This window comes from Pinus tabuliformis, chromosome Q (genome assembly GCF_031772625.1).
Source record: "Pinus tabuliformis cultivar Carrire ecotype Pingquan chromosome Q, CPIR1, whole genome shotgun sequence".
Taxonomy (NCBI): domain Eukaryota; kingdom Viridiplantae; phylum Streptophyta; class Pinopsida; order Pinales; family Pinaceae; genus Pinus; species Pinus tabuliformis.
The window spans coordinates 172151008-172165805 of NC_142296.1; the positions used below are offsets into that span (position 1 = coordinate 172151008).

Below are 14798 nucleotides of genomic sequence, written 5' to 3' on the forward strand. Positions count from 1 at the left end.
AACATCAATTTATAAGAAATATTAAATCACGTACTATAATTTAAAAAAAAAAATCATAAAAATAACTAAATTATAATTTTTTTTAAATTATTATTATTAAATCATTTTAAAAAATTAATATATAAGTTGAATATATATACATTCAGAAAAAAACATACTATAAGATTCTTAATTTTAGAGATTTAGCTCCATTTTACTATAGGGATTCTTAATCTTTTAATGGGCTTTATTACAATACCAGGTGCCAATACCTTGGATTATCAATACCACATGCCCAAAAAACCACAACTCACTTCATATGACAATTGTTCATGACTTTTTTAAATTAATTAATTTAATTACAAGGACAAAAAAGACATAACTACTTTAAAGATAAACTAATTGGCTTCATATTTCAATTGTCCATGACTTTTTTTCATTTATCAATTTAATTAGAAAGACAAAAAAGACATAACTACTTTAAAGATAAATCTCAACCTTTAATTTGTGTATATTACTATAAATATTTCATTAAATTTCTACAATTTACCAATTATTATTAATAAATAATAATATTCTAAAATATTTCATTAAATCTCTACCAAAAGTTGAATATATATACATTTAAAAAAAAACATACCAGAAGATTCTTAATTTTAGAGATTTAGCTCCACTTTACCATAGGGATTCTTAATCTGTTAATGGGCTTTATTACAATACCAGGTGCCAATACCTTGGATTATCAACACCACATGCCCAAAAAACCACAACTCACTTCATATGATTTTTAATTAATCAATTTAATTACAATGACAAAAAAGACATAACTACTTTAAAGATAAACTAATTAGCTTCATATTTCAATTGTCCATGACTTTTTTTAATTTATCAATTTAATTAGAAAGATAAAAAAGACATAACTACTTTAAAGATAAATCTCAACCTTTAATTTGTGTATATTACTATAAATATTCTAAAATATTTCATTAAATTTCTACAATTTACCAATAATTATTAATAAATAATAATATTCTAAAATATTTCATTAAATCTCTACCATCCACCCAATAAATTATTAATAGATAAATTAAAAATTTGAAAACTCTAACCCAAAATAAACACTATCGAACATAACAATTTATAGTTATAACTATAACTATCATTATTATTATTATTAACTATAACTATCATTATTAGAATCACATATCCTATAATCAAAATTTTAAAATTTTCCTAATTCTCTCTCCTATTTCATACCTCCTATGTTTTTTCCCACATTGATACCTCAAATTCATTTTGTCTCGCACCCTTCACAGGTTCATACCTCCCAATATTTAGGAAAACAAAACCAACAAAATTACGACAGTAGGAATGGATAGGTCTCAAGCACCATGATCTGTCGCTGTTAACGAAATATTTATATTAAGATCTAACATCCTTAGCAATTTGTCACGTAGATCAGGTTTAGAAGGCATCATTATTTTGTTCAAAGGTTTACGTCTAATTCTAAGATGGCAGAGCCATTTCGAAAAAATATCATGGAATGCATTTAGCGACCGTTTGGGAGGTAATAAAATTTATGGTTCTCCATAATTTTTGTTATGTGATATTATAAATGTGTTTGTTGTTTGTTTGTTTTGCGACGACGACTCTTCCCATTCTCTCAAATGTGCGTTAGATTATGCAACACAAGTACCCAAATCGGTTTTGGCAAACCGTTCCATGTTATAAAGTAGCTTCATACCATCAAACGTCAATTCGATCTAATTGCCCAACAGGACACTCTCCCATGATAACAATATGCAGGTTTTATAGGCATGATTTTGGTATCCAGGCAGGAATGGCTCGATGGGGGTTCCATGACGTTGCAGAACAAGTTTCAAAGGTCGGAATGTATAATTCTGCTTCAATAATCCATGCTTAACGAGGGGAATAAAATGCCCACTTTATTGACGTCTCTAATGGCATGCGAACATTAGAGATGGCACTTGCTAGTTGATTGTGCAGCTGCTTCTGGAATTGACATTCGGGAAATGGATCAGTTTATTCGAGCCTTGGTTTCTTATTTTATAAGCCTGTATATATATACAAGGTACACAAACATTTAAAAGCCCCATTTACCAAAATCATGTTTGCCTTCAATTTCATAACCATAATACCATTCCTTACGGAAGCCCCACAAAAATTCGATGAGGAAACGACATTTGGCGTTCAATTTCCCAAAATAACGTTTGCGTTCAATTTCATAGCTATAATATCATTCCTTTCGGAAGCCCCACAAAAAATCGGTACGAAAACGACTTTTAGCTGTTGATTTGAATCAAACTGAAATTAATCAGTCTACATTCCTATGTGTCCAATGCCAACCTGTAGACTCAACATGTATTTATGAAAATAATTTGGAGCTCTAAACGGTAATATCCAATCCCTTACTTGTAGCCCCACATATAAGTGAATAAGTTTAGGCAATGGAGACATTGGACAACTATACCAAGAAAATTAGATGACTCATAAAATGGTCCACTAAGAATTACATTCCTTTGAGAATATGCAGATTAGGTGGAACTGTCTTCAATGATCAGGCCAGCGCTTGAGAAGTTCTAGCAACAGCATTGCCGCAGAATCCTTTGCCTTCTTCACACTAGGCATTGGCTCGCCCACGCAGTCATCTGTCCATCCTCTCTCTGTTGTATGTACGCGCACAGAGTAAGTAAATCTTTTTGCATGAGCTGGCCCGCCTTCACTTATACACCTGGAAAGACAATAATAGCTTGAAATTGAGAATTAACTAATAAACGTGCACAGAGAAGATAAAGAGGCTGAAGAGCTTTATCTAATAAGAAGCTATAATTTGAAGCATATTTTTGAAATAGGGGAAAAATACAACTCTAGAATTAATTAATGGAAACAGCATTAGAACTAACGAAGTCTGTAAAACGATGTTAAGCAACCTGGAGAATCCAAACCAAATGCTGACCCGTCAGGAAGTCCTAGAACAATCATTATAGCATTTATGAAATACTTACTGCCGGAATGCATCAAAAGCTAAATCTGGTACATGCAGTTTGTGTAATCACTACATAACTGGTGACTGGTGAGGGTCGTTATATGAAATCCTAAGGAAATGGTTCAAACTTCAAGGTTCAAATTCCCCCAATTTATGTTGTGGGCCATGTGTGGTTGATTATGGGTTCACCCAGATGTTATAGTGGTAGAGGTCAGAATCAACCTTGTTGGAATAATATTTGTTGTTGACGTCAAAGAAGACACCATTTTGAGAAAATTGTTGCATAGGCTTGTAGAGGGCTTCAAGCCCTTTCCAGCAAGTGTTTACTCACCCTCTAACTCTTATTCGTGAAGGAGATTTTGAATTTTTAAGTTGAGGACCAAAACTTTTATTTTTCCTCATGCAACTGAAGAAATGTTAGATAGGATTTAGGGACTAAACGAGATAAGACAATAAGGCTTCTGCTAGGATATCATTGAACCTTAAAATCTCAACCGACTCCAACGAAGTTTGCAGAGCTTGCCAATGAAGCATGGGATAGTTTTAGCAATGTGTTCGATACACCAGAGATTCTTCAACATCAAGATGAGAAGAGACAATCTGATAAACCACATTTAGAAAGCCTATCATTCGCTGTTCAACTGGACACCATCTGAGGAAGACATTGTCATGACCTTCCTTATTTGAAAGATTTGAGCTCTCAAAATGAGCATTGCCACTCAGAAAACAAGATACAAAGGATCAATTGAGACAAGTTTGCTTCTCGGAATAGATGAGAACAACAAAATTGGAAAACTTTTGGTAAAGAAGGAATGTGCAACTTGCGTAAAAGGAGAATAGTCATCATATACATGAATGAAGAGTTCAGTTGTTAATAAACAAAATTAACAGACGAACCATGTCGCTCATTCTGGAAAGCTTTTTGTATTTGTATTGTTCGTGTCAACTTTAGTTAATGATACTTTGACTCATACATTTAAACATGAAACCCCATGTTCTGCTCCAAGGAGCACTAATCCAAGTAAATAGTTCAGTGTAGAACCGAGTCCACATGAGGAATTAGTCAGAAATTAGAAAATATTGAAGATTATTATACCTATGAATACACAAAGTCATGTGGTATCAGAGCTGGTAAATTCTAAGACCAGTGCAACAAGTGCTTCGTGTTCCTCCAGCCAAAATTTCCTATAGATATTCAAACGTAATGGAACTTGATTCCTTAGAAAAACAACATATCAAGCTATCAAAGGTAAAAAATTCACTGTATCTGGCACAGAACTCTAGTAGCTACAGTCCTTCCAAGTCAGCTTGTAATCCAGTCCTGATAAATTTCCAGAAATAGTAGATAGCCATAAATTGTCATAACCTTTCAGTAGCTTGACCCAAATTCAGTGTTTTCTTGGGAATAACATATTTGGGGACGTTGGGGGATAAAATTTCAGATTATTTGAAGCATAATTCAAAAGCTAGAATCCATACAGTTTATCCTCTATTGAATGGTCAAAAAAGCTCGTCCCCTAGACCCCTTTTAGGTATTAAACTTTGGATTCTAGTCCCATGGGATCTCTTTTACTGACCATTTTGCTCTAGGGATGGTATTTCACGAAAAATCCTAATTTTGGGTGTGTGGTCTTGCTGCCTTATCCGCTTACTGACCATTTTGCTCTAGGGATGGTATTTCACGAAAAACCCTAATTTTGGGTGTGTGGTCTCGCTGCCTTATCCGCTTATGTTACCCTCCTTCCATTCATTATCACCCCATCCATCATTTTTCCCGCATGGGTGCACATTCCTCCATTGGGTCCACATAGGGCTAGCCTGCCCCTCCCCCCCTGCCCACACCTTGGGTCATGGCCTAGAATGAAGCTCAGAGGTTGATGCTGCTGAAAAGAAAGTTAACAGCATATATGGCCACATTTAACAGGAAAATGTACCACAAAATGCAGAAGATGGTCAGGGCGAATACATTTAGCACATACGCAAAAAGCCAATACATTAGCTCTACCCCATCATCATGGGCATCACCCTAGTTCCTACAAGTTCTATGAGCTTTCTTCATCATATAGGAACCCATGATTGTCCCAACCCCTGGTGGGCAATGAACCGCCCACCTTAAAAAGGGGAATTCACTACTATATCTTATACATCATGTTCTACCCCCTTGAGCCCTGAGCAATTAATCAAATAAAATCATAAAAAAGACAAAACGCATAAAAAGGGTGGAAAAATCAAAGTCATGGCACCTCATGTACCACAATTGCCCCCTCCTATACATCATAAACCCTAGTGTGAGCTTCCCTCTTATTAGCTACCCTTGTACCCCAACATGTGACCCAAGGTTTCCCCTTCTCATCCCCTACTTTATTCATCATATATGTCACATGCCACCACCTTTTGAAGGATGTACCTTGAATATTATCCCCTTTAGAAGTAAAAACCACCTAATAGGGTGCTTGGTTAACCCCATTTGGAGTTTAGGAGACATAGGCACATCCTGAAGCCCATTATGGAAGTGCAGGCCATTATGAAGTCCCCACCTGTGGTCCATGAGAAGGTAAACTCATTTACTCTATTTCTCTAATGACTTGTTGTACTGGAAGGCTAAAGGATGCATTGGATCTTATGTAGGATTGAAAATGGTTTCCATTTTGAGTTTGGTCTCCCTATACAGAGTCCTAATCCCCCAAAGGACTACATTGGCACATGTAGGGTGAGCGTTGAGAGCCATGGGCCTAAACAGCAGCAGATTGAATTCCATGGATCCCCACAGCCATTCAAATATTGCTCGTGGTTCACATATTGGACGAGAAAGATGCACCTAGTCCATCATGCCCAGTTGGCCCCAAATCTACACCATACACTTAGCAGATGATCCAGGACTTGCACAATGATGTGGCATCACCTACACCATCTACAGGCATCTTCCATTTGCTTGGAGACCCATGAGGAGACTTGTGTGCCCCCACATGTCATTTGGAGCACTACAGATTATTATAAGGGGCCAACCCCTTGTCCACTGCTTTTGAGAGTACTATTCTTCATTGTGGCACCCATGGACCTCATTAGACCTCTTAGAGGGCCCTACTACATGAGCTAGTTTGGTGGGTTTGTCACAGAAGTTGAATTATTAGAAGTGAGATGAGCTCATTTGCTCATCATTACTTTGGTTTGGATCTCTTATCTCTCTTGAGATTTTCGCACTTTTTCTAGAAGATGAATTGGAGCTCTATGGATGAGTTTTGATGTGTGGATATTGGTCTATCTTCTCTTGGAGTTTCTCTATTGTCAACTGTGAATGGTTGGATATACTCTATTACATGTAAGTACATGCTCTTTGATGTTATTCTTGTTTACTTTTGTCATATATGTTGGATTGAGATTTTTGTTGTTCTAGGGCTAATTGTTGCATGCATTTATTGCTTAAAATTGTGGAATTTGTCTCTATTATAGCATCTCTCAATGTATGGACCATGTAATAGGAGCAAAATCTCATAGGGGTAATTTTATCAACGAATTCGACCTTGACAAGCCATTCCTCTTGCACATCGAAGTATAAAATCTAGAAGGTTGCTTCTTCTTGACCTAGAAGGCAAACAAAGTGATCTTGAGGCCTCCTTAACTGGGAACCAAGAAATCCTACTCATACTCAACATAGACTCCATTCTCCCAAAGATTAAGGCAGTGATCTGCCAAGGCTGGTCACTAAAAACCATATTCTTTCACTTCCTTCCAGGTCTAGCCACATTGGGGTATCTAGGGCCTCAATTTCCCGACAAGCTAGTCATAACAAAAAAATCAATCTCCTAGGGTCTCCTACACTGGCCTTTCCTCTAGCTCCCCTCCAATTTTGAAGACATTCCGACGGTGGAGTTGGGAGAAAAGCCAAGCCCTAGCTCTAGGGTCAAAACTTGCCCTGCCATCCCCAAAGCTAGTACCTCATATGGGTCAAAACAACATCATTGAGTGAAAATACTTTCTTTGATCATTTTCCCACCTTGTCTAGGGTAAGAATATCATTGGTTGCTACATACTTTCCTCATACCCTAGACCGGGTCCACTTGGCCTCATGTGATCCCGCTCCTTTAAAAGATCATTCATTCTTCAAGAACCATCCGGGATACCAATTCTAACAAGGATTTTAGGGATTGGAGAACTACTTCACAAATCGTATCCCATAAAACCTAACCCTCAAAATCCTCTCTTCCTTTCCCTAGAATACATAGTACATTGTTTAGAAAGCAAGCAAGCTCCATCCTTCAAACTTTTCGGGGAAAGGATTTGTTTGGGTCACTCATATCCATTGACTTATCATTCATTAGTGACTCCATACATATCGGGTCTCCTCCCATCGATGAAAGTTTGTAAATAGAAGGGAGCCTTAACTGAGGTGACAACGGGCTAAGTCTCCATTTGTTTCCCTTGGCCTAACATTTTCCCTTTAGGGATCCCCCTCAGATCCCCTGCTAGTTTGAGCGGTAACATTTTGGCGTCATTGCCGGGGAGGGAGCCCCTTTTCTATGAGTAACAAGGGCTAACATGGCATCCTTGTGAATTATGGTAGTTAAACATGATAGGTCAACTTCTGGGAGGCATAACTTTTGTGTATAAACTCTAGTTAACATGATTCTTGCACCATTGGAAAGGCCTTTGAGTGTAGAATAGCATAGGGGGTGTTTCACTTTAGCAACAAATTTTTACCCCCAAAAAATGTCGTTTAAAGCCTCAAATTGGCCCTAAAAGGTTCCTAACCCCAATTCTACAAACTAGGTCTCAATGCTCATTGCTAATTTCTCTGATTTTTCCACCCTTGAAGCATTGAGATGGGTGACAAACAATATAATGGTCCAATCTGAATCAATCACATGATCCAACATGCTATCAAAAGTCTCATAGTTCCTCCAAAAATAGAAGCATATGAATCAGTCTAAGACATCCACAATAAGGGCTAGGAATGACACTAAATAGCTACAATCTACCCAACAATCATTCTCCAACACCTGAGGCCTAACCTTTTTCCCTGAGTTTGTCTTTGATTTTGACCACCTTCTTATCCTAACTATGAAATCACAACCAAGAAATGCATTTATATTTTCACTTCCAATATCCTCACCATAAAAAGAAAATAGCTAGTATATCTAAGTTGGTGGGCTTGAAGAATTCCTTCCTTGTGCAAGCCATGTATATGGTTAAGGACATGTCAAGGTTGTTGATAAACATCTTACATTTCTAGCAATAGTCACCAAGTCTGATACCCATTGAATTTTTCCAATGTCCTTCAGTAAATTAGTGAATGCATGTATACAACAAGAAATCAAATAAATATGCCTATCTTTGCTTTGAATTAATAACCCAACATATCTACAAATTGTTCTTGCATTTGTCATAGCCTATTGACATTGTCAAACCCAACATCCTCCATAGCATTTCAAAGAAGTTGAAATCAAAAAGTTGCATGTTTGTGCATTCCAAAACAATCAATGACCTCGCTTTAGATGTCACTATGATGTGGAGACTTACTAATCTTTGTTCACCCATCCACAATAGTAAATCACTCCACCCTCACATTAATATTTGACACTTGACTTTCTAAATTTGTTCTTAGCTTATGTTCACCATTGGGTGCATATGACAATCCTATTTATACCATTGATCGAACCATTAATAAGGAGATTGAGTAACATGCAAGTGAATTCCATTAGCAAAAAGGAATTTCTCAATGGCATCATCGTCGTCATCTCATTGCTCAATATTATAATCCTTGTCAATTATGAACTTATTGCATGTGAACAAGACGCAAAACCCTTCTTTTGATGTACTAGTCGCAATAGGTATTGATGGACGCGTAAGGTCAAAGCATCAAAATTAACAACTTGCCTTTGAAAACTTGCTCCCACATTATATTCAAGTTGGGAGGTGACATTTCTATTAGGAAAGTCCCTTTGGAATCCATTTTCCATTTGGAGCCTTAAGAGTTCCAATGTATGAACCACAATCAACTTTAGGTATACAACAATGTTGCACGGGAACCTATGCCCTCCAATAAAACCTGCATACATTGCATTCCCACATTTGGGGATCTCCTAGACCCTTAGGAAACATCCCCAAACTGCTAGGGACTTCATCAAGGACTTGTTGGCCATACCCAAGACATTCCAGGTAGACTTCAAGGACATTCCAGACAAATTTCAAGGTGTTTTTTGCAGATTTCAGGGATGTCTTCGGTAGCTTTCATGGATAGCCCAAGCATATATCTTCCATTTTGACAATCATGGACATTGATGATTGAACAATAGGATTATTTTTCCCAGCCATTATTTTTGTATCGTATTGAATCTAAATAATTGTACAAGTTGCAACTCAAAACATGGGTTTTGTATGATGAGTTTCAGTTTGGGCTTCTGGTAATTTAAACACTGTATTTTCAGTGGCAAAATTTATAACAAGCAACAAGCAAAGCCTCCATATCAATAAAACAAAAAATGCAACATTTCAAAAGGATAATCCTTGTGGTTATTATTCTTGTTCTTTCTCACTTTTCGAATCATATTATCTTTTATATATTGTAGATGGCTTTCCAGGAGTCATTCAAGTTTAGTGCTTCAACCATCCCAACCTCAACCCTTGTGAAAACAATCAAATAGTAGCAACTCAGATTCGGTATAACAAGCAAAGCCTCCATGTCAAAAAAACAGAAAATGTAACATTTCAAAACGATAATCCTTGTGGTTATCACTCTTATTCTTTCTCACCTTTTGGATCATCTCATCTTTTACATATTGTACATGGGTTTCCACGAGTCATTGAAGTTCAGTGCTTCCACCATCCCAACTTCAACCATTGTGAAAACAATCAGATAGTAGTGACTTGGATTGGGTACTTTATGTTTAAATAAATTTCTATTCAATCCCCTTCTTAATCTGAAATATGAATTTAATTTCTTTACAAAACCAAAGTATTTTACAGCTGCTTTCAACAAAGCTATAGAAATTTGCAAAGCCTATTGAGAAGGGAACGTCTTTTATGTTTAACATAATCATAATTAACAAGAAATATGAGGAAGAAACATTTTTATAAAGACAGTTCTTTCTCTGATAGATCCTCCACAGACCTTATTGCAAATTGATAATAGTCACACTTAAGTTAAAGCTCATGTCTAGCAGCCAATAATGGAAAATCACTCAACCCATTAAAATCTCTGTTCATAATTGGCAAGGGTGAGGGTTGTGCATAATACTATATAGTTTAGCTTGTTATGCTTACAAGCTTGCAACTAGAAAATGTTTATAGTTCAACCCACCGTCCCCTGAAAAATTTGGGGGTGCACTTTAGCCGTCCCGGGGATGCGTCCCTTGATCCCTATTGTTTCCCCATCCCAAAAGCCAATACAACATAGGTATACAGTAACCCCTTTACCCAAAATCCCCAAAGGATGTTGCCTAACCCTACTATAATTGCCATCTCAAGGACGGCCACAAATATTGCATGTCCAATCACATGAGCCATGACTAGCTTTTGATCTAGATTTTCACTTGTTTGGCTGCATATAACAGAAGCAGTTTTAAGGATTGAATAACACTTTGTATGATGCTCAAAAAGTTTTGGCGGTCCAAATTGGCTACAAAATATGATCCATGCAAATAAATGCTCATTCACTGCCCTAATTTCCCTTGTGTTTGTGTCCCCCATTTCCCCCACATTTAAATTGCTTTCTATCGGAATAACATAGTCACTGTAAATGTCACTACTGCTAGGGTTACCAGAATGACTTATTATTGGTATAAAGTGTTCAAATTGTTTAGTTTTGCTCTTTAAAAGCCTAAAGGAACCTTGAAACAAGGGTTTGTTACTTGTACATATAGTCATTGAACACATTACTAATTAATCACTAATAAACAAGGAACATTGATAGCCATGACCAATGGCCCTTGAACAATTATGATTGCGAAAACAGGCAACCCTCAAAGCAGTTTCATTTTGGACTCCTTCAATAGAGTTTTAATAATGAAGTTAGGGTTAAGGCAGATGAAGTTTATATATCGATGCATTTACGCAAATTATTAGTTTCCGCGTTGCTCGAAGAGTATTTGACCAATTTTGTAAGTGTTGAAAATAAGAGTACCAAGGAGGTGTTTCCTAGGCATTTATCCTTTTGGCCTAGAGAAACACATTAATAACCCTTTCGTCTAGTGACATTATGAGTTTAATTAATGTCATGGAGCTAAGTTACCTTTTATGGGAGATGTACCTTGTACTTTAATTTATTAAAGTCATGTGTTATAAAAGTGACTTTATGTGAAAAGTACTAAGTACACTTCATATTATTAAAGTGATTTTTATGTTTTAAAAGTGATTTTATGAGAGAAAAAATGCACAAGTTACAAAACATTAAAAAGTACTAGGAGGCTCATTAATTGAGGGGGACCACTTGAGGGAATGATCTCCAGCCTTGATCTAATGAGCTGAGATTTAATCTCCGCTAAATCTCAGCTCATTAGATCTAAGGGTTAGGGTTTCTCCTCACTAAAGGAAGACAAAAAGGGAAAAGGAAACAACTTTACTCTCATTTATTCTCATGTGAGCCATTGAGAAGAGAGCAAGGAGATAATGATCATTGAGAAAAGAAGGGAGTTCACACACCAAACCAGGACAGCGGGCATCCCTAGCACTAAATCTGAGATTTCAGGCACAGATCCCGGAAATTTCGGGCAGTAGGTTCTGGCACAGGTCCCGAAAATTCCGGGTAGCAGCTTCAGTGCATATTTTCTGGGTGGCTTCCAGGCTGAGTTCAGGTCTAAACTGAAGGAAGATTCAGGCCGAGTTAGCAGGAGTTTAGGCTGTGTTTTGAGTGGAAAGAAGGCCGAGAAAGGAGCTCCCTGTCTGTGTACTTTTCGGGTCACCTTCAGCTCGCTGTTCAAGGCTGTTTACAGTCAGAGAGGAGGAGGCAGAAATCAGCTCGCTGTTCAAGGCTGTTTACAGTCAGTGAGGAGGCAGCATTTCCCAGGACTTGTATGCTCAGTTTGATATCAAATTTAGCTACTGTTAGTTGCACAGAAGACAAAGCAAGACAGTCTGAGTTTATGACTGAGAGAAGGCTCATTTCTCAATGTAACCTGGTAGTAACTTCAGCAAGATAATAAGGGAGATAAGTTTGATTTTCTGTGTATTAATTTCATTAAAACAATCTAAGAACTCCTTGAAGACTGATTTTCCCCTTGTGGGTTTTTCCAGGGTCAGACCAAAAAGAAGTGTCTAAATTTCATTTAACTGGTATAATTTCTTATATCAGTTGTTGAAGTGAAAAGAGTAGTGTAGTCTTTTGTTTCAAGTTAAATGCAAATTTCATTTTATGTCAGTCATATGTTTATGATGGGTTTTGGGCATTAAACCATGAAAAAACTTGAAACTGGGTGGGCTACAGCAAAGCAAATTTTTCTTAAGTATGGCCACTTTGTGGGGGAAAGTCTCAATGAGGGTATTTTAACTTTTGACTCTTAGTAGATTTTCTTCTATTTTCTTGACATTTACTTGAGCTTGGGAGCACTACTTAAGTTGTTACTTTAAAATATGTGGAGTGGGTGAGTTGGCACACGTGGGTATGGGCCTACCTAACTAGGGCACGTGTGGGGCACAAAAATTGAAGGTTGACCTTTTATAGCGGAAGATTCTATTGCAGGACACACAAGTTGGTGGGAGTGGACCTTGCCTTGTTGTGCACTCCACTTGTGGACCTATTCTTCCTTGTGGACAGCAAGGTTTTCTTGTACCTAGCCTGTCCCTTATTTTATTTTATGAAAGGGAAGGAGGGCATCCACTTGAACATTAGTTTTTGCTAGTTGTTTAAGAGTAAAGTAGTTGTGATAGCTAATCATTTGATTTTTGCCTTGGCAATTTGGAAATGCTCATCTTCCAAGTTCCAATACATGATCTTTACATTTAAATAGAAAGATATGTGATTGTTTTTTTTAATTTGGCATATAGATATGATTTTTTGGACCTGATTTTATTCTCTGTTTTAGCTGGTTTATTACACTGATGTAATAAACAATTGTGTAGGAATAAGCTCATTTATAATTTTTATGTGGTTTCCAGATCTGATGAATATTTAGGGCGAGTTGATTTAGTTTTCAGATGTGATTTTCAGACTTCATTGCATTACATCTTGGATCTCATTGCCACTTAAAAGATCTAACATTTTGATATATGGTGTCTACACCCTTGAATGTTGCGAATAGGATTTTGGTGTTTGCAGACCTTAAGTTTTAAAAGGTGTTTTAGAAGGTTTTGGATTCAGCATATGGTTGAAAATCTATAAGTGCAGATCTTCTATCAGGAAGTGAACTTTTAACACAAATGGGCTTCCTTTTAACTTAATGTCATCCCTTTATTGGGCACAGATTATTAAAGGGGTTAACAAAGTCCCAAGAGAGTATAAGAGCCCTAATAATGAGAAAGAGCACAACAACTTTGGTAAATGAGCAGTTAAGTATGTAGAACAGTATAAAACCCATTCGCAATTCATGCTGAAATTCATAGGTGTCCGCCATTTTTTATGAATGGAAAGATCAAAGGATTATGCCTTTGATCAATGTATATTGTGACTGCTAAATCCCTAAAGGGGCATTTTTTGGAAGGTAGTTGATTGCCAATGAAAGCAAAAAGACACAACTCCTTGCTGGCAATCTGATTGAAGCTAATAGATCTATGGGGACAGAAATATAGAGCAGCAGGCCTAATTGTCGAGGGCAGATATGTTTACATCTTTTGAAGCTCATTTGGAGCAAGGTGGGATCCTGAATTGGGTGGACTCAATGGATTTTTAAAGGAGAGGATATCCAGAGCTTCATCGCACACCATCACATGTCCCAAGTCGTTTATCAAAAATTGAAAAATTGGAGCTTCTTAAGGTACTTGAACATCGCTTCATAAAGATGTTTTAATCTGTTATCTCAATTTTAATTTTCCTTTGAATGTTCATAATAGATATTCACTTTAAATTCTAATTTATTGAAACCCTGGCATTTACAGGTTGTTGAGACTCATTTTGCCAAATGCATCATAGTCTTGAAAACACTTGTATGGGTGAAAGAAACCTTACAACAAATGGTTTGCAATAATATTTTGGTTGAACAGAGACAATCCTAGACTAAAAGAGCACAATCAATCAAGAGGACCACCACTGATTATCATTGGTGTGATTGGGTGGAGTACCTCTTGGCATATTCCAAGCCAGTGGTGGATTTGTTGTGATTGATCAACCTGGATTAACCTAGTTGGGAAGTGTGTTAAGGCATTGATTCCATGACAAAGTATATAAAGGTCATCAATGACCGAAGAGCAGGACCCTAAAGAACTTTTTTACGACGTAAGTAAACTACATATTGACCAAACGAGAAACAAGATGACCACACTATTGCACCTTTTGGACTATGCAGTGAACCCCAAATCTTACATTGCACACTTATGGAGTCAACCAGGGAGAACTGCAGCAAATATGGCCCCATAAGTGTCTTAGGATTTTAAGAAAGCCATCAGAAAATCACTTGTAGGTCCTAATATTGCAGTCCTGATTTGTACAGAACCTTTCCATATTGTGGGATCAGAAGGCTTAGGCAAAAATGTTGAATCTATGTCAAGCAAGGCATTACTGACTACCAGTATAGATCCATTTTAACCACGGATCTACCAAGACCCGAGATAGATCAAATTTCAAACTTGAAAAAAAAATTACGTCAAAAGATTTAATCCCTTCTAGTGCTAGGTAAATATGTGATTAAGATAGATCTATAGTGATAATTTTTCATTGTTTATATTA

General features: G+C 36.9%; 1 protein-coding gene across 2 annotated transcripts in view; it reads right to left on the bottom strand.

Moving 5' to 3' along the window:
- Window positions 1–2194: 2194 nt before the first annotated feature.
- The window catches only part of DCL1 (dicer-like 1), a 77799-nt gene continuing 65195 nt past the window's right edge, over window positions 2195–14798 (bottom strand). For both annotated transcript variants that reach the window (XM_089384144.1, XM_089384145.1), the window contains one exon: window positions 2195–2731. In XM_089384144.1, the coding sequence (XP_089240270.1) occupies window positions 2551–2731 (181 nt within the window). In that variant the 3' untranslated portion in view covers window positions 2195–2550. The remainder of the gene's footprint in view (window positions 2732–14798) is intronic.